Source organism: Hyaena hyaena, unplaced genomic scaffold (genome assembly GCF_003009895.1).
Source record: "Hyaena hyaena isolate Hyena2069 unplaced genomic scaffold, ASM300989v1 scaffold_131, whole genome shotgun sequence".
NCBI lineage: Eukaryota > Metazoa > Chordata > Mammalia > Carnivora > Hyaenidae > Hyaena > Hyaena hyaena.
Genome location: NW_024080761.1, coordinates 1,845,031 through 1,865,940, shown reverse-complemented (window position 1 = coordinate 1,865,940; position 20,910 = coordinate 1,845,031). Strand labels below are relative to the sequence as shown.

The window sequence follows — 20,910 nt, the reverse complement described above, 5'->3', positions numbered from 1 at the left end:
TGCATTCATCATATCCGCCCTCCCTACAAGCAGGCACTGTGCCAGGGAGCCTCCTTGGAAGGAATCTTCCCTCTCTGCCTTCTCCCCCCTCCAACTCTCCTGGAGGGAGCAGAGGAAGAAACTATTTCCCTGCCCATCCCCCACAGGATCCGCTCCAGGGCCTGCCTGGCGGTCGGAGTCCTGGGCTGGAGTGGAACAAACCTCCCCCAGCTTCCTCTCCTGATCTAGCTCCCCCCAAATTACAATCCCTCACTGTTCATGGGCTCCTAGGGAGTGGGCCGAGACCCCCAGACTGAGGCTGGCTGAGGAGCTGACATTCTTTCATTCAGCCTTCAACAGATACCGAGGGCCGTTAGAGCCAAGCCCTTCTGCAGGGTAGTTCGCACACACCCGGGAATGAGTGGGTTACTTGCAGAAGGAGATATAGATAAGTAATGAACAGGGCTTGTTTTTTTTTAATAATATTTTTTTTAATATTCTGAAAAAGATACAAAGAGTATAAAATTGTCTGAAGTACAGTCTCCCAGAAGAGATGATGATGTCCTGACTGACATCTGCAGGATGGATAAGCCGGGTGGAGGAAAGACCTACCCAAGCAACAGAAAAAGCCTGTGCGAAGGCATGGAGGCCAGAGCACCTGGGATGTTCAGGCCAGCTCCAGAGTCCTAGAAAGATGGGGCTGGAAAAGGCCAAGAGGAGGTGACCCAGGGCTTGTCAAGGTTACCTCAGAGGCTTTATTTTGTCCTGACCCCTCCCCCACCCCCCAGGTAGGGCCACCTCTATTCCACACTTGATCTTAGCCCAAAGGCCGAGAAGTGATGGCCACCTCCAGTCCATTCCCTTATTTAGCATGCCTGTTAACCACCAACTCTTTCTAGGAAATGGAATACAGCAGCATAGTCCTGTTCCCTGGGGCTCAAATTCTAGAAGCACACAAAGACAATTACAAAGTGTGGTAAAAAGCATTGCAAGAAACATACAGAGACTGATCTGGTCTTAGGAGTCAGGGTCAGGGTCAGGAATAACTCCCCAAAATCACATTTGAATTGAGATCAAAAGGATACATAAGGAGGTAATTGAGAGATGGGGGTGGTTAACTGGTGTCAAGAGCAGTTTAGGCAAGAGAGAGAAGTGTAACAACCCTATGGCGAGAGGAGGCATGACGGAAACCAAAGGAAACGCAGAGTATCAGTCCAGGTTTAGAAGACCACTTTGGGGTGTCTGGTGGGGGGTTGCCCTCAGTCTGTTAATCAGTCTGTTAAGCCTCCAACTTTGGCTCAGGTCACGATCTCACGGTTCGTGAGTTCAAGCCCCTGCATGAACTGCATCTGCTCCCGCTGTTAGGATGGAGCCTGCTTCGGATCCTCTGTCTCCCTCTCTCTCTCTGCCCCTTCCCCTCCTCTCTCAAAAGGAAATATTAAAAAAGAAGAAAAAGAAACAGAAAGCACTCGAGGCATTGAAGAAACTAATGGGACCCAGGCTGGGTATCAGCAGTGGCTCCTGCACGCTACCGAACTGACCTACCAGAGGAGCTGCTGCCTCTCAGAGAAAGGGGCCAGGAAGCCATCCCTGGAAAGGTGGAGTCTGAGGACATACTACTGTGAAGCTTCCAGCCAAGGACAGGCTGCTGGGACCAGAAAATCACTGCCAATTCTACTGCCAGGACGGTGAAATGAGTTTTTGAAGCCAGAGACATGATACTTGTGTCTCTACAACCTTACTTATGAGCAGGAACAGCCAAAACGATTTTACTTCCACCTGCACACCTCATGCAAGCGTATCTAATTGCCGGAGCTCTATGTGCAAGGGAGTCAGAAAATGTTTTAGCTTCCCAGTGTGCTTAGCACAGGAAGGCACATCAACAGCGGCAATCAGGGCACTTGGCTGGCTCAGTCGGTAGAGCATAGGATTCTTGATCTTGGAGTCGTGAGTTCAAGCCCTACATTGGGGATAGAGTTTACTTAATAAAAACAAAAAAAAAAAACCCAGTGGGAATAGATATTGTCTGCCAGCTAACCTATCCAGAACAGCCAGTGTGGCCAGTGCGGAGAAAGGAGGGAGATGATACAAAATAAGGCCAACGATCCTGGGGTCTGGTCAGCCATGCTTAGAATTTGAGTGTAAAAATATGATGAGGGACCCTGGAAGATCTTTAAGCAAGGAAGTGACATGATCAGGGTTGTATTTTTTTTTTAATTTTTTAATGTTCATTATTTATTTTTGAGAGAGACAAAGCGCGAGAGGGAGAAAGGCAGAGAGAGAGAGAGAGAGACACGGAATCCGAAGCAGGCTCCAGGCTCTGAGCTATCAGCACAGAGCCTGAGGCAGAACCCATGAACTGTGAGATCATGACCTGAACCGAAGCTGGATGCTTAATCGACTGAGCCACACAGGCTCCCATGGTTGTATTTTTAAAAAATGGGGTGCCTGGGTGGCTTGGTTGGGTGTCCAACTCATGATTTTGGCTCAGGTCGTGGTCCCAGGGTCGTGCGATAGAGCCCTTGGTCAGGCTCTGTGCTGAGTATGGAGCTTGCTTGAGATTCTTTCTCTCTCTCTGTCTGTGTGCCCCTCCTCCACTCGTGCTTTTGCTAGTTCTTTCTCTAGAATAAAGGAAAAATAAATTTAAATAAAAGATCATTCAGGATACTTTGTAGAGAATGAGTCAGTGGGGAGCCCAGGTAGAAAAAGGGCCAGTTTCCCCAGGTGAGCGATATGGGTACCTTGGACCTGGATGAAGAAGCCAGAATGAGAAAAATAGGCAGGGAGGGGCGCCTGGGTGGCTCAGTCAGTTAAGCATCCGACTCACCTCAGGTCATGATCTCACTGTTTCAGAGTTCAAGCCCCGCATCAGGCTCTGTGCTGACAGCTCAGAGCCTGGAGCCTGCTTCACATTCTGTGTCTCCCTCTCTCTCTGCCCCTCCCCCATTCATCCTCTGTCTCTCTCTCTCTCTCAAAAATAAATAAACATTAAAAAATTTTTAAAGAAAAGTAGGCAGGGTAAACAGATATTTAGGAGTTTAAATCATCAAGACTTAGAGGTGGGTGTAAGGACCAAAGACCACTCCCAGGTTTTCAGCTTCTGCAGGTGGATAGATGGTGGGTCCATTCCCTGAGATGTGGAACAGAGGAGAAAATTCACGTTTGAGATGAAGATCTTGAGTCCGATATGGAACATAGAGAATGTGTAAGAGAAGGTGTGGAATCGGTGGTTCAATATACAAGGTCTTAAATTCTAAGGAGAGTTCTGGGCTAGAGACATAAACAGGAGTCCTTTAGCAATGGCCTTCAAACTCTTTAACAACATCCCATAATAAGATATGCATTTCATATTGTGGCCACATGACATATATGTATATGCACTTACCTATAAAGAAACAAGTTTATACGTATATAAAGAACTAATATTAACCCTGTGGATAGTGTGCCCTGACATTTTCCATCCTATTTCTTCATTCTTTTATAAATGCTTACATGCCCCATTAAATTGATTTTACAGTCTCCTAATGGGTCATGAGAAAAAGCATACGGGAGGAAGATTATAGCAACTTGGCTCATACCTTCTTCAGCAGCCCTGACATGTGAGTTTCACCTGATGGAAAAGGAAATCATGACACACTAATAAAGGACAGCCAGAAAAGGAGAAGGGAGCGGCGCCTGGGCGGCTCAGTCCGGGTTAAGGGTCCAACTTCGGCTCAGGTCATGATCCCACAGTTCTCGGGTTTGAGCCCCGCATTGGGCTCTATGCTGAATGCTTACTCGGAGCCTGGAGCCTGCTTCAGATTCTGTGACTCCCTCTCTCTCTGCCCCTCCCTTGCTCATGCTCTGTCTCCCTCTGTCTCTCAAAAGTAAATAAACATTTAAAAATTTTTGTTTTAATCTTTTAATGGTTATTTATTTCTGAGAGAGAGAGACAGAATGCAAGCAGGGGAGGGGCAGAGAGAGAGGGAGGCACAGACTCCGAAGCAGGCTCCAGGCTCCGAGCTGTCAGCACGGAGCCCGACGTGGGGGCTCAAATCCACGAACTGGGAGATGGTGACCCACGCTGAAGTCGGATCCTTCACCGACTGAGCCACCCAGGTGCCCCTCTGACCCATATTTTAAAGCAAACAAAGCAAGATACGGTATGTTACCGTTTTATATTTTCTAATATTTTTTCAGCTTTATTGACTTATAACTGACCATAAAATTGTAAGATTTAAGTCCGCAGTGGTCATGATTTGATACACCTATTTTAAAATTATCGACTGAATTAACTCTGGAAGGATATTAATGAAATTGGTCATTATTGTGCTTTCTGAGAAGAAAGGATATTTGGGGTGTGAGACAAAAGGAAAACTAATTTTCTGCGGTACATCCCTGGAGGCTTTGTTTTAAGTATTTCACATGTTATCTGTGGCAAAAAGAAAAGAGAAAGAAAGGAACAAAAATAAATGCAAAATACAACACAAGACTTCAAAGAAATTCCTGTAGACGCTAAAAAGCCTGGAGTCCACTTCCTTTATCTTTAAAAGTAAGACATTTTGCTGGGAAAGTTTAAGCCTCTAAAGCAGCCAACGGACTCGTCTCTTTGCTCCCTAGCAGGGTCTCCTTCAATCCAGGGCGACGGTCCCCAGAATGAAATCTGATCACCTTACTCCCGGGTTTGGTTTAAAGACCTTCAAAGGCTTTGTGTCCTCTCCCTGGGGCCCACCAGGCCCTGCTAGAGTCCTGCCTCTTCTGGGCCTCACCCCCCACCCCCTACCCTGGCTAGGCTCCTGCTAGTCATTCCAGGAATTCATCCTCCCAGACCCGACCCACGGTTAACCCTTACCTTTCCCAGAGCTGGGCTCTAACGCCACTTTCTAACTGCAGCCTTCCCGAACCTTCTAGACCGGACCCTCCAACACTCCCCTCCTTCCAGCAGCTCCCGCAAGTACAATGAGATGTTTGTTTATGCCACGGTTTGATTAATATCTGCATCTGCCTCTCAGTGCTGAGCTCCCAGAGGGCGGGAACCATGACTTTTTTTGCTCTTGGTTGTAGCCCGGCATTTAACACTGTGTCTGGCACACAGGAAAAGCTCAATAAATATTTATTGCATGGATGATCTAGAAATTATTTGGCTGAGGTTACAGATCAAGACATTGTGTCTACGTGTCCTTTAACGATACTCGAAGTATCCCTTAGCACACCTGCACTGACGCTCTTCTGAAAAAAGGGCTTATTCTTTCATCTTTTTATTTTTTAGAAGTATGCAGGTGGGTGGGGAAAATGGGTGAAATAAGTAAAGGGGACTAAGAGTACACTTATTTATGTTTTAATGTTTGTTTATTTTTGAGAGAGAGAGCAAATGGGGGAGGGGGAGGGGGGGAGGGAGAGGGAGAGAGAGAGAGAGAGAGAGAGAGAGAATCCCAAGCAGGCTCTGTACTGTCAGCACAGAGCCCGAGGCAGGGCTCGAACTCACAAATCAAATGGTGAGATCACAATCTGAGCCACCCAGGGACCCCTGGGCTTATTCTTTCATCTTTAAAAGGCTAATTCACTCCTTCAGTCTTCACCTTTGATAAAAGTTTCCATCAGCCTGGAGCTCTGGCCCCTCCTCCCCTATTTCTCTGAGGGCATGTCACTGAGACAGCCTGTCTGTCCCCTGACACAGTGAGGCCCAGGGAGGGCACCCGGTTCCTGGATTCCAAGGGCCTGGCTTCAAGGCTCCCTTATCACAAGCAAGGTTGCTCCTCCCCAGGAGGTAGGGGTGAGGGTTCGTGGGCCCAAGAGGAACTGCCCACCAGAGTCTGTGCCCTCCCTTTCTAGAACATTTCCCGCGACCCCAGAATTCCCTTCCAAAATATCCCTGAGCTCATTTACAGAGCCTTCATGGGTATCATCCTTGGGGGGGGGGGGGGTCCCATCCCTGGGTCCGGCTCAGCTGAGGGCAAACTACACTGCCTCATGCACACTTTATAGACCTGAGGCTGAGTTCTCAAAGTAGCTGTCTGCGGGAGGCAGCTTGGATGTGGGGGCTGGGCTGCCCACTCACGCATGCTGGGTCCCTTGCTGGGATGGGATGGGTGGGAGAGGAGGTCGCCGCACAAGGGCAGGACGCAGGATCCAGTTGCTCTCCTTGGGCCAACACATTCTGGCACAGAATTCCAAAGGTCCTGGAATTCTTTTTTTTTTTTTTTAAGTTTTTTTCTTTAATGTTTAAAAATTGTTTATTTTTGGAGGAGAGAGAGTGTGAGTGGGGGAGGAGCAGAGAGAGACTGCAACACAGAATCCTAAGCAGGCTTCAGGCTCTGTGTTGTCAGCACAGAGCCTCACGTCAGACTTGAACTCATGAGATCCTGATCTGAGCTGAAGTCCCACACTTGACTGAGCCACCCAGGCACCCTCGTTTTTATTTACTTATTTATTTTGAGAGAGACAGGGACAGCATGAGCAGGGGAGGGGCAGAAGGAGGGAGAGAGAGAATCTCAAGCAGGCTCGGTACCACCAGGGCAGAGCCCAATTCGGGGCTCGAACTCACGAAACCCTGAGATCATGACCTCAGCAGAAACCCGAGAGTCTGACGCTTAACCCACTGAGCCACCCAGGTGCCCTCGGTCCTGGAATTCTAATTGGAACCTGGTCTTCCAGGTTTTTCTGCAAGTATATTCATCAAGAAGGAGAATAAAACATATTTTGCTCAGCACATTAGCTTGATGCATAACTTCTAACTAGAGACATACAGACCTCCAATTGTCCTCTTGTCCTGGGTCCCCCAATTGTCCTTGTTTGGTTGTGGCATTTCTTAGCTCAGACAAGCCACATAACCTCTCTGGGCCTGTTTCCTTACCAGAAAACTGGGTTTCATGGTAACTGTCTCATCAGAGCTGGTGAGAAAATGAAATGAAACAATTCATGCAGAGGATCTGGCAGAACCAGCTAACAGCAGCTACCATCCTTGTTTTTTGGGTTATTGTGGGTTTGTTTTTTTCTTTCTTATTTGCCCTCTCCTGTGCTTTTCTATATGACATTCAAACGGGTCTCTTTTGTAGGATTTCCACACTGCTCCTCCCTCCTTACCCAACAATGATAACCGCCACGCTCTCTCCACTCAGATCCCACCCCTCTTTAATTATGAAAACAGCTACCAGTGATGGCATATTTATTGTGTTTCAGGCATTGTTTTAAGAACTTGACATGCATTATCTTCACTCGGTCCCGACGCCAACTCAATGAAGTATTATTACTCCCCAAACACAAAGACACTGGGATCTGGAGAGTTGAACCGCTGGCAGCTGGCAAGTGACAGAGCCCCGCGGGAATGTGGACCCAGGGATTCTTACTGCAGAGTCAGGTCTTCCAAATACCCAGAGTCATGAGCCTGTGTGCCGCCCGCTCCCTCCGCCAGCGCACCGGCGACCCCTCTCTCCTTCAAGCCCTCATGCCTAAGGCCGTCGTCCCCCCTCAGTTCTCGGGGTCTGACTATGGAAATTTCAGCCCAAGAGGGCGGGCACTTCGTCTCACGCCACGTTGCCCGCATCATGGATCCTCCTCCCTCCGTCTCCCCTTTCTCTTCCTTCCTCCCTTCCTTTCTTCCTCCCTCCCATTAAAGTATTGAGTTCCTCCTCTGTGCCAGGCTTTGTGCTCGCTCACATGCACGATATCACCAATGGAAAGAATCAGGGAGGGGCGGTATTATATGTCATTTTTCGCTTTCTTCTTTATGGTTTTCTGTTTGGCAGATTTTTTTTTTCTCCCAGTGAACACGCAGGCCAGGTTCCTCGAACCCAGTTCAAACGCTGCTTTGCAAGGTAGCTTTGGTCGGAGGAAAGCTCTGTCCCCTTAACTCCCAGCCCCCATACCTCCCTCTCCGGCCCTCAAATCCAGGCCGCCCTGCCCCCTCCGGAAGGGGGAGTCGGGGGTGAACGCCGAAATCTGAGTGGCTCTTTCAAGCCTCCGTTGCCGTAGAAACCGGCTGCACGGGCCTTGGCGGTCCATTACACCATCCTCCAGCGACGCAGCCAATGGGGTCCGAGCTCCATCCCGGGCGCCCCCGCCCCGCAGCTGCCGGGCAGCCCACCAATGGGCAGGCCCTTTGGCTGAGAGTCCTGCCCTCGGCCCAGGGACACCACCAATGGGCTTCGACCCCGCTCTCCCTTTAGCTTCAATGTAGCAACAAGACTCTCGATTTAAAAAAAAAAGGAAGAAGGGGATTCTCTAAATTGGAAGAAACTAGTAGTAACGCCTCTTGTCAGTTGCAGACGAATGCTCTTTGGCTGGTATTTTACTTAAGGAGAACAAAATTGTTCCATTTCCACAATACAGGTCATTCTGTACTAAACAATTTTAGGCAATGAAAATGCAAGCATTGGGATTGATATCTGCTCTATGTGGATTTCTTTTATTGCAGGTATTTTCATCTAATTTAAAATGGTCAAGGAACCGGTCACCTTTCCTTGGTTGTATTACAAATACACACAAATTAAAGATGCCGCGTTTTTGATGCTGAGTTCATGAGACATTGACCTAAGTAATTGGTAGCCAACTTTTATTGATCAATTTAACTCCTGAATTCAAAACGTATTAAAACTGTAGGATAAATGATTATTATCCTAAAACTGTAGGATAAAATGATTATTTTAATCCATTGAAGAAATTCCATTTTCAAGGTAGGCAGTGTACTGGCTTTGAGACTCTAAAGTCTAAAGAAATTAAATGTGTTTCTAAAGCCTTGTGCTATTTTATGTTTTAGAACAGTTTTACATTTATAGAAAAACTGTGAAGATAATACAAAATTCTTTACCCCCACCACCCTCTCTCCTCTATTATTAACATTTTATATTAACATGATAGATCTGTTAATAGTGATACATTATTAGTAACTAAAGTTCATAGTTTATTCCATTTTCCTTAGTTTTTACCCGATTACTTTTTTCTATGCCAAGATCCCATCTGGATGCCACTTTACATTTATGTCACGACCCCTTAGGTTCCTCAGGGCTGCTGCAGTTTCTCAGACATCAACATGACTTATCACTGTTGGTGTTGACCTTGACCGCCTGGGTGAAGAGGAGTTTGTCAAGGTTTCTCCACTGGAAAGCTACTTTTACCCTCTTTCATACTATCCTCTTTAGAATGAAGTGACTATGCTCAGCTCACACCTAAGGGTGGGAATTTATGTTCCACCCCTTTAAGCTGGAGTATCTAGCGGCACCTGGGTGGATCAGTCGGTTAAGTGCCCAACTTCCAACTCAGGTTGTGATATCACCATTCGTGAGTTCAAGCCCCTCATTGAGCTCTCTGCTGTCAGTGCATAGCCTGCTTCAGATCCTCTGTCTCTCTCTCTCCCTCTCTCTGCACCTTCCTGCTAGGGCTCTCTCTCTCAAAAGTAAACAAATATTAAAAAAAAGAGAGAGAGAGAGAGTAGATAAAGTATCTACATAAATTATTTGGAATTTTTCTGCACTGAAGATTTGTCTTTTCTATTTATTTATTCAGTTATTTATTTATATCAGTATGGACTCATAGATATTTATTTCCTACATTAGGTTATAATGTAATACTACTTAATTTTGTTGCTCAAATTGTTCTAGCTTTGGCCTTTGGGGGCTCTTTTAGTTGACTCCTGTGTCCCTTTGACATATCCCCCATCTTCGTGTGTCTTTCCTTCATACCGTTGTTGTTTTGGGACACTGTCTTCTTCTGGCACCTACATGATGCCCCAGGCTTATCTTTCATATTCCCTGCCCCAGTCCTAAAGTCAGCTGTTTCTCAAAAGACCAGATTCCTCCAATTGGAGAATGATATCAGAACCCAAGACTGGGATGCTAGGGTGCTCATTGCTACTGAGGTGTCATTTCTTTTAAGCCTTCTCAACTAACAGAACAAAGAAGTATTGTGTACATACTAACCTGTGAGTATACACACATCTATAAATATTTCTGCATGTAACCAGCTGCATCTGTATTAAATTAAACATGAGCTCATATTTATATTTCCAATTCTAATCCATTACCACATGAGTCATTATAGCCTTCTCTCCTGGCTTATCTGTAAATTCCCACTCCAACAGTGAGAGACCTACCATTTTCTAATACAATTCAAATGTCTTGTAGAGCTCTTCATTCCATCTTGAGATTCTCCAGATGCTTAAAATTATTTTTTAATATTCTCACACATTAGGATTTGCTCTTCTATGGGTTTTGACAAATGCATCATGTATTCTCCATTACAGTATCATACGGAAGTCTTATCACCCTGAAAAGTCTTCTGTGTTTCACCTATTCAACCCTCTCTGCTCAAGCCCTGACAATCATAGATCTTTTTACTATCTTTATAGTTTTGCCTTTTGTGTCTTTTTTCATAGAAGAGTATATTTGTTGTTGCTTATGTTATAGCTACCATTCACTGAACCTTTTATCATGTCCCATGATACCTATTGTCTTTGATTTTGATTTCACAGTCGTGATATTGAGCCCCTGACCTGGGTGTGGAGACTGCTTAAAGACTCTCTCTCTCCCTCTTCCCTTGCCCCTCTCCCCTACTTGCACTCTCTCTCAAAAATAAATAATCAATCAATTAATTAATTAATTAAAAAGAAATACATAAAGAAATAACAAGGTAAAAAAAAGGTGAAATTAATTTTAACATATTTTATTTAACCAATACATACAAAGTATTATAATCTCAACAAGAACAACAGAAAAATATTAAGGCACTATTTTACATCTTTTATGCGGTCTTTGAAAACCAGTGAAAATTTTACACTATCACACATTTCGATTTGCACTAGCCATTTTTAAGTGATCAAGAGCCCCATGTGCAGTTCTACACTATTATTTGGTGAAAGAAAGAGACATGGCACACACACACACGCACGCACACACACACAATCATAATCTCTGAATTTTTATGTTTTCTAAGATTTTTTTAAAAATGTTTTTATTTATTTCTAGGAGAGAGAGAGAGACAGCGTGAGCAGGGGAGGGTCAGCGAGAGAGGGAGACACAGACTCTGAAACAGGCTCCAGGCTCCGAGCTGGCAGTCAGCACAGAGCCCGACGCGGGGCTCGAACCCACGAACCGCGAGATCATGACCCAAGCGAAAGTCGGACGCTCAACCGACTAAGCCACCCAGGCGCCCCGGTAATTTGCCTTTTGATTTCTCAAAGTGTCCTCTTTAAAAATTCAGAGATTGGGGCGCCTGGGTGGCTTAGTCGGTTGAGCGTCCGACTTTCGCTTGGGTCATGATCTCGCGGTTCGTGGGTTCGAGCCCCGCGTCGGGCTCTGTGCTGACTGCCAGCTCGGAGCCTGGAGCCTGTTTCAGAGTCTGTGTCTCCCTCTCTCGCTGACCCTCCCCTGCTCACGCTGTCTCTCTCTCTCTCCTAGAAATAAATAAATAGAAATAAATAAAAATATATATTTTTTTAAAAAGGCGAATTACCTTGCTCTTACTGTTCTCTCTCTTCATTAGAAATGTCCTTGATGATCATGCCAGTTCGCACACGATGTTTTGGAGCAAGATACAGTTGGGGTGCGTGGAGTTGCATGACGGTGTCGGGGTTGGCTCCTTCCTCCCTTCTTTGAGCAGATAATTGAGAGTCTCCGTTGTGTCAAGATCTGCTAGGCGCTGGGGATACATTGAATGGTGAGAGTGGAAATTCGAGGGGTCCTCCGATCTCATGGAACTTCTGCTCTGCTGTAGTGTTCCAAGTGGGGCTGTGCAGGCACCGAGAGGGCGTGTTGTCCGCAGAGAATTTAAAAACAATCATAAAACTGATTGAAGGTTAGCCTGCCTTTTAGTATCTCCTCCATGTTCCCACCATTCTAAACCTTGTCAGTGGTAATCTACTCCTCCCGGAAGATCAATTTGTTGGTCTAACTTGAGTCTTACTAATATATTTGTAAGCTTCAAATCAGCCTACTTTAATTACTTGTGCACTAATAAACATTATAGTCTACAAGGAAGTTAATTCAGAGCACTGTCAGCTCAGTCAGCCCCTGACACATGCTGAGTCAGATGTAGCCACACATGTTAGTTTTGGAAATAAGCTCCTAACAGTACAGAATTATTCCAGCCAGTTCCTGAGCACTTGTCCGGAGTCCCTTTGGTACAACATATGTCTCTAAACAATAGATTCAGGGGCTTCTGGGTGGCTCAGTTGGTTAAACCTCGGACTTTGGCTCAGGTCATGATCTCACAGTCCACAGTTTGTGGGTTCCAGCGCCACAGTGGGCTCTGGGCTGACAGCTCAGAGCCTGGAGCCTGCTTTGAGTTCTGCATCTCCCTCTCTCTCTGCCCCTCCCCTGCTCATGCTCTGTCTTTCTCAAAAATAAATAAACATTTAAAAAAAGTTAAAAAGATAAAAAATAAACTTAAAAAATAAACAATAGATTCAAAATAAACAATGATAGCACGGTGATTATGAAGCTTGGGTTCCTTCAATGCTGTCATCCTCTGTGACCACTTGAAGCTTTTGTATTTAAGCCAAAACAGTGAAACAAAGAGCGAACTGCGGTGTGGTAACTGCAAATTTTATTATTTAGTAAAATTATATTACCTTACATTATAATTTTCGTTTGGTAAAATTATGTGTTTTTTTGGTGGGGTTTTTTGAGTAGGCTCCCTACCCAACACGGGGCTTCAACTCACAACTCTGAGATTAAGACTTGCATGCTCTACCGACTGAGCCAGCCAGGTGTCCCTGATAAAATTATGTTTTACTGAATTTGAATAATATGTTTCATCTTAAAATGGAATCTTTTTTTTTTTTTTAAGTAGGCTCCATGCCCAACATGGAGCCCAACACAGGGCTTGAACTTACGACCCTGACATCAACACCTGAGCTGAGATCAAGAGTCAGATGCTTAACTGACTGAGCCACCCAGACGCCCCTGATTCTTATTTTTAGTCTTTCCTTGTTTTTAAACTGTAATGTAACATAGTTATCATTGCAATAGACCACTATGTAGGTTTGTCCCTTATGTTATTTTTCAAAGAAATATATTAATGCAATTGAAAACTATTGATTCAATATTCTTTTCCCTTTTTTGTCCTGTAATGTTGATTTTTGCTGACATGATTACATATAAAAAGTTCAAAGAATATTTTCACCATCTACACGTCTTTTTTGGCCATTATCATTAATATTATTTATTGTATTTTATAACTGTTATTGAAAATATTGCCATTGAGAGGACACAGGTGTTAAAAAGTTATCTGTCCCAAGTGTCACATGAGCTGGATAGGCCACTGGTGCCCTGAAGGAAGGGCCATGGGGCCAGGTGAGCTACAAGGTGGGAGACAGAGGTGGGAGTGCCAGAAAGGTGGAGGAATGCACTTCTCAACGCCTTATGTGGGGAGGCATTCCAGCTTGTTCCACAAACACGAGGCCAGTGTGGCTGGCAACTGGCTCAGGACAAAGAAAGCAAGAGAGGAGGTGGATCTGGTGAGGAGGGGTCAGACCGAGCCTGCTGGGCCCAGTGAACGCCTGGTTTTCATCTTGAGAGCAACGAAGAAACCACTGAAGGGCTCTAAAGAGGCAAGACGCACAATCAGATCTGAGTAGAACATACCATTGCTCTGGCTTGAATGAAATGGAAGGAGGATGAAATGGAAGGAGACCCGGTGGGTGCAGGGACCAGAAAGGAGGTGGGGCAGGTACCCAGATGAGAGGTGATGGGGGCCTGGACCATTGGGTAGTGGTGGTCAGCATCGCTCCAAGGACCTCATTGTCTTCCTCCTGCAGTCTACACTGAACAGCCTGATGGTGGGCTCAGCCTTGAACACCTGTGGTCTGCAAGATTCAGACTCCGGGGTGCCCCTTTGACGGGACTCAGGGTAGTAGTCTGTATGCACTGATAACTCCTGCATCTCAGTGGCAGACCAGAGTTTGGGTTTTCTTTTCCAAAATTTTACTTTCTTCTCTGGGCTCCCATAGGAATTTGAGTGTACTCTTGATAGAACACTGACTTTGATGCACTCAGTAAATATTTAATAAGTACCCATTATGTGCTAGGCACCCTCCTAGGGATAGAGCCTTACACAACACAGACAAAAATCTCTGCGCTCGTGGATCTTACATTTTAGTGGAGATCAGATGGGCCAAAACCAACTGAACAAATAAAATAATTCCAGAACGTGGAAAGTGCCATCAAGCAAATAGAAATGAGGACAAGAGAGCATAACGCAAGCAAACAGAAAGGTGTTTGACAATACCAAACTTTGGACAAGATGTGGATGAAAAGAATCTCTGCTCCTAGTGAAAAAGTAAATTGGTGCAACTTGGAAGTTTGACGTTACCTTGTAAAAATCAGCATTCACACGTCCTTAGCTGTAGCCATCATACTTTCCACGATATACCCTGGAGACCCTGCACTGGAACTCCAGGGACACATCTAGGATTGTTAACAGTGACACTCTTTATATGAGCAAAAGCCTGGCAATAATCCAACTGTCAGTGGACAGAACAACAGATAGGAAAATTGTAGTATTTCCCCACAGTGGAAAATGAACCAACCCCACACAGGTGCAATACTTTAGATGAACCTCGGCACTATAATACTGAGTCAGAAAGTAAATAGCAGGATATTTAACAGCATGATACCTTTGTGACAAAGCTAACAGCCAAGAGAATACATGTTTATTTTTTTAACAATTTTTTTTTTTTTAAGAGAGAGAGAGACAGCGTGAGCAGAGGGGGGTCAGAGAGAGAAGGAGACACTGAATCCGAAGACAGGCTCCAGGCTCTGGGCTGTTAGCCCAGAGCCCGACGCGGGGCTGGAACCCACAAACAGTGAGATCATAACCTGAGCCGAAGCTGGACGCTCAACCGGCTGAGCCACCCAGGCATCCCAAGAGAATACATGTTTAAAAACTGTATTTTCGGGGCGCCTGGGTGGCTTAGTTGGTTAAGCGTCCGACTTTCGCTGATCTCGCGGTTCCTGGGTTCGAGCTCCGCGTCGGGCTCTGTGCTGACTGCCAGCTCGGAGCCTGGAGCCTGTTTCAGAGTCTGTGACTCCCTCTCTCTCTGACCCTCCTCTGCTCACGCTGTCTCTCTCTCTCCTAGAAATAAATAAAACATTTTAAAAACCCCTGTATTTTCAAAAATGAGAGAGGAGAAATCGCGCCCCTCACACACTGCTGGTAGGAAGGAATGTAAAATGGTGCAGCAAATCCATTGAGATGGAGGTGGAGGAGATATGGATAACAAGCACAGAATTTCTCTGTAACAAGCAAAGAATTTCTTTGAGGGTTGATCAAAATATTCTAAAACGGATTGCAGTGATGGTCCCACACCTCTGTGAATATGCCATTGCATTGCACACTTTATTTTTAATGTTTCTTCATTTTGAGAGAGAGCACGAGCACGTGGGCAGAGAGAGAGACTCCAAGGCAGGCTCTGTGCTGACCTGAGCCTTAACTGACGGAGCCACCCAGGTGACCCAATGCTTTTTTTGAAATAAACCTATCCCCACCTCGCCAATTTTTAAATATTATGTTGGCCTCCCTACGTCGCTGGTACCCGGAGTCCCAAATAACCAGTAATTATTGAGCATTTACTAGATGTCGGATTTGTTCACAGCCAGTATCCCCATTTAACTTGTAAAACAGCCATACGAGGGGAAAATGTTTTTTTTTTTACACCATTTCAAGGACAAGGAGGAGGAACTGGGATACGAATACAGGAATTCTGACTTCATGGAGGCCTGAAGAAGCCAGGCTCCCGTTCTGAAGGTTCAAACTCAGGGAAGCGCCAAATCTCAGCGTCCAGTAAGTCTGAGGAAGGACCATTCGGTCGGGAGCACGGCTTGCTCCTTCTGAGAGCCCTGCGCCTTTAAGAATCGCCCCCTCCCACCGGCCACGCTCCCATTTCCCTCCCGGGAACCCAGAGCATCACCCCGCCCCCCGCGTCTGCGGAGCCGCACCTCAGCCCTTCCTCCCCGCTCGACACCCTCCAACTGGGCTCCGTGCCCCAACCCGCCCAGCGGTGGGTGAGGTCTGTCGCCAGGATCTCACTCTCCACCCCGGACAGTGCCCACTACGCCCCAGCAGAAGGACACTTTAGAGGCCCTGGTCCCGACCCCTCCCAGCTCCTGCGGGGCGAGGCCTCTGCGCCCCCTCCCACCGCCCAGGCCCATGGCGCCGTGAAGGTGACCTCCCCCGGGGGCAGCACAGGCCCCGCGGTTCCCGAGCCGGCTCACACGTGGTGAACTGGGAGCGCGCAGCCCCTCCCCGCCACGCGCCTGGAGCATGCGTCGCGGACACGCCCCTCGGCTTGGCTCCGCCCCCGCGCCCGCGCCCGCTTCCCCAGACCCAGGAGGGGTGTCGCGCCCTAGTCCGCACCCGGCGGGTGGCTATGTGGGTTGGGGCGCGGGGACAGGACAGTCACGCATCCTCGAACCTAGCCCGAGGACCGTGAAAAATCAGTTAGGCAGCCCTGCTCAGGAGCCTCTGCTGGCAGGCGAGATGACCCAGCGACTCGCTCCAGCGAGATGCGCTAAGCTGGGAAGAGAGGGTTGGGACTGCGAGCCTAGGATTCATTTGAGTCCTAGTCTGCGTCTTTCTTGTTCTGAATCCGGAGAATGGGCGTCATATTCCTTTCTTGGGTCTCTTCGAACGAGATTTAAGATAATGTGAAAGAGCTTCGTTCTATGGGTTCAAAAGCTTTTGTCGAGCCCCTGTGAGGATGGGTCCTGGGCAGGGGCTACATCTATGAAACGAGGGTTGTCCTCTTGAAGAGCTTTCCCGAGTCTGAGTGCCCCCCCCCCTCCTGTTCTGGGACTGTCCAGAAAGACGCTCCTGAAGGAGGAGGGGGCGGATGTCCCACCTGGCGGCAGGTGTCACTGAATAAGCTAAAATTTCAAAGGCAACGTGGGGCGGGACAAGCTTTCGGAGGCAGATGGGAAGCACGCTCCGCGCTCCCCCACCCTCCTTCCAGTCTCCAGCCTAAGAAAAGAAACCAACCTCATCCGACACCCTCCAACCCAGCGAGACCGCCCAGCCCCGCAGCCCGAGCTCCGCCCCGCCCCGGCAGCCAGCGATTGGGAGATGCAAATACCAGTTTCTCTGCCCAGCAACGGGTGACGCGCCGCCCGAGCGCGAGGCGTGGCCCGGCCGCAGCCCAAGCGGGCACCTCGGTGTTTACACGGGGCGGCCCCGCGCGCGCCGCAGCGGCCCGCAGACGGCGAGGGGGAGGGGTGGCGCGCGCGCCGGCGGGGCCGCGCGGGGAGAAAGACACTGGAAGGCGGCGGGGCGGGGAGAGGCGCGCGCGGGCCGCGGCGGAGCAGGAGGCTGCGAGGAGAGCCCGCGGGGGCCGGAGGGTGCGATTCCTCCGCCCCCGCAAAACAATGTGCAGCGTGCGGCAGGGCGCAACTTGCCGGAGGCGGCGGGGGCGCGCCGAGCCCGCCTGAGACCGCGCCGCTGACCTTCTCCCCCCGCCGTCCGTTGGGCCCGAGCGCCCAGCTCCTCGCTCCCCAGCTCGCGGGGGCCGGGCCGAGCTGCGGGGCGGGGCCGCCCCTCCGTCGCTGCTGCCTCCTCCCCCACCCCCAGCCGCGGAGGATGCGGACGGCCCCCGGCGGCGTCTAGCGGCCCCGGGCCCAGGCGCGATGGTGCAGCAGCGGGGCGCGAGGGCCAAGCGGGACGGCGGGCCGCCGCCCCCGGGGCCCGGGCCGGCCGAGGAGGGGGCGCGTGAGCCCGGCTGGTGCAAGACGCCGAGCGGCCACATTAAGAGACCGATGAACGCGTTCATGGTGTGGTCGCAGCACGAGCGGCGGAAGATCATGGACCAGTGGCCCGACATGCACAACGCCGAGATCTCCAAGCGCCTGGGCCGCCGCTGGCAGCTGCTGCAGGACTCGGAGAAGATCCCGTTTGTGCGGGAGGCGGAGCGGCTGCGCCTCAAGCACATGGCGGATTACCCGGACTACAAGTACCGGCCGCGCAAAAAGAGCAAGGGGGCGCCCGCCAAGGCGCGGCCCCGCCCCCCCGGCGGCGGCGGCGGCGGCGGCGGCAGCCGGCTCAAGCCCGGGCCGCAGCTGCCTAGCCGCGGGGGCCGCCGAGCAGCGGGCGGGCCTTTGGGGGGCAGCGCGGCGGCGCCCGAGGACGACGACGAAGACGACGACGAGGAGCTGCTGGAAGTGCGCCTGGTCGAGACCCCAGGGAGAGAGCTGTGGAGGATGGTCCCAGCGGGGCGGGCTGCCCGGGGACCAGCGGAGCGCGCCCAGGGGCCGTCGGGCGAGGGGGCGGCTGTCACTGCCGCCTCCCCCACTCCGTCGGAGGACGAGGAGCCAGAGGAAGAGGAGGAGGAGGCGGCGGCGGTGGAGGAAGGCGAAGAGGAGACGGTGGCGTCGGGGGAGGAGCCGCTGGGCTTTCTGTCCAGACTGCCCCCCGGCCCCGCCGGCCTGGACTGCAGCGCCCTGGACCGCGACCCGGACCTGCCGCCCCCTTCGGGCACGTCGCATTTCGAGTTCCCGGACTACTGCACCCCCGAGGTTACCGAGATGATCGCGGGGGACTGGCGCCCGTCTAGCATCGCCGACCTGGTTTTCACCTACTGAGCCCACCGTCAGCGGGGCGCGCACGCCCCCAAACCAGCTGTTTACATACAGGAATCAGGTATTGGGGCCCCTCGGAGGCCGAGGCTGGCACCCCATCTCCCGCGCAGCCTCCCCCCTCCCAGACGTGCCCATCCCCCCTCAAACCCAGACATGCCCCTCCTCCGCAGACACACCCCAAGGCAGCCCAACCCCCACTCTTTCCCTGACATCGAAGCCCCGCCCCGTCTTGCCCCCTCCCGCACAGCCACCAGCAGCCAGCCCCCCTCCGTTACACCTCCCGTCCACTCCTACAGACCTGCACCCCTCCCCCACCTCGCACACGCCCCTCCTCGTGGCCGGAGGACACGCCCCTGCCCTTGCTCCCGAATCCCTCCGCCTTCGCCCAGCCCGCCTCCTCTCTGGTTTAGGGGGGCGCTGCGGCTGGGCGGCACCGCGCGCTCCTCCCATACCCCCCTCGCTCCGCTCCCCCGAGCGCTGGGGCCCGCCCCCTTCTCGCGCATGCTTAATGCTCCTTCGGAGGAGGGGGCCGGTCCCAGTTGAACCGCAAGCCTCCGTGGCCCGCTCCGGGAAGAAGTGGGGCGGGCGTTGAACGATCCTTAGAAATCTTTTGATCCGGGAGCCGCGGCTTCCTTTCAACCCGACGGGGCGTCTCTGCCTTAATGGGAGGAGCACTAGGAAGGGGGAGAAAGACTAGCTGGCCCGGAAGGGTTGGGTTTGGAGCTTGGAACTCTCCCTGAGTGGCATAGCCCCTTTTCGTTGCGGGGTTGCCCAGACTGACGTGCACCCCCACCCCCACCTCCCGCCTGCTAGACACACATCGCCTCTACGGTCTACCTTGCTCCCCAGAAACCTGCCTTTTCTTCCCCCCCCATCCGGGAGTTGGGACTAGGGTCTTCTTCATCTGGAACTGCACCACGAGAGGACTGCCCCGGAAAACTCTGAACCAAGGCAATTGTCAGTCTATTTGGGGACAAGGTCCTTGCTGCTCTCCCCCTCCCCCACCCCAAGTGCCCCATCACGTTAAGGCACACTCCCAGCCTGGGCTCCTCCCTTAAGCCCACCGCCCCTTTCTATCAATCAAGTCCTGTGCCCACGGTGACAGTATTCAGTGGGAGAAACCGAGGCACGTTGGTCTGGGGGCGGGGGTGCCGAGACCGAGGCCCGAGAGCAGACGGAGTGGCAAGAAGAGACCCGCTTTTGAACAGCTGGCCTGAGAGAGACCATCGACCGGGCCAGTGACACCGAAGGGAGGGTCGGGGTAGTGGCGGTGGGCCGTCTGCGCCTGTTTTTCCGTGTGAAAAATCGGGATAGCGCTGCTGTCGGAGGAGGTTGTGTCCAGTTCGGGGTGCCCTCGGGGGACCCCTGCCCCAGATTTCCCCCTCTCACCCCCCACCTCTCCGTCCAAGTCCCGCCCCTCCGGCCTCCCCATACTCCCTTTTGCCCTCACTACCTGTATCTCACCGGCGTGTGTCCGCCCTCCCGGGTGTGCACACACTCTCATTCACACACACAAATCTCAGGAACAAACGGTCCCAGAGTCCTGGACCCCTGCCCAGGGTCTCCGCAGGTCTCTGCCCCACGCGTTCCCGTCGCTGACAAAGCCACCAGCTGCCTCCTTTAAGCTTGGTGCTCCGGCTCTGGGCCTTTCTCGCGCTCTTTTTCTCTCTCTCTGTCTCTCTTTCTCTTTCTCTCTCTCTCTCTCTCTCTCTCTTTTTTTTTTTTAAGAAAAACAACAACAACAAAAAGACAATGAAAAAAACCCAGAAAACGTCATGTGAGTGGAGAGATGTCACTGTCTGTGGTCTTGGAGAACTAGTCTAGTAGCTGAGGGGAGGGTCCCCCGATCTGGGGCACTGGCACCCACAGCAAGACTTCCGCCAGTCTGATGCCAGGACTGAATAAAGTGTATTTGCCCCGACCTTGCCCTGTGCTTCTACATGTCTGTGCCTTTCCTCAACCCTCCCCCAGACAGCCCCGTGCAGGACGAGCTGGGGGTCCCTGGGCAAGGCACCTGCCTCCTTTAGGCTGGTCTCCCTCTGTCTCAGGCCTCCCTGGTGTTCATTAAGCATGACAGACTCGTCCCCACAGGGCCAGGCAGGTAATGTCAGTGAGAGAGTCTGGGCGGACACTCGGCGGGGACAGCTGTTCTCCTCCTGCCAGTCGTGACCTTGTGGGAACGCAGGCCACCGTGGCCAGAGTTTTCAAGAGGAGGTAGAACTCTGGATGTTGCTGTGAACATCTGGACTGCAAAATGAAAGCCGACTCAAGTGTTTTTATTTACTTATTTTCATTTGCTTTATTTTTGTGACGCAAATTGTTTTAAATCCCCGCGGACCACATGAAACAAGTGTGGCAGGCACACCTGGTCCGAGGGGGCCAGTTTGCCCCCGCG

General features: G+C 50.5%; 1 protein-coding gene across 1 annotated transcript; it reads left to right on the top strand.

Annotated features, from left to right (window-relative positions):
- The first annotated feature begins 17,181 nt into the window (after nt 1-17,181).
- SOX12 (SRY-box transcription factor 12) lies at nt 17,182-20,440 on the top strand. The gene has a single exon (XM_039237770.1). It carries the CDS (start codon nt 17,568-17,570, stop codon nt 18,516-18,518), a length of 951 nt encoding a protein of 316 aa, XP_039093701.1. The 5' UTR covers nt 17,182-17,567; the 3' UTR covers nt 18,519-20,440.
- The last annotated feature ends 470 nt before the right edge of the window (nt 20,441-20,910 follow it).

What these genes read in the sequence shown, in the direction of transcription:
- SOX12 (XM_039237770.1), top strand. Translation starts at nt 17,568, where the DNA reads ATGGTGCAGCAGCGGGGCGCGAGGGCCAAGCGGGACGGCGGGCCGCCG.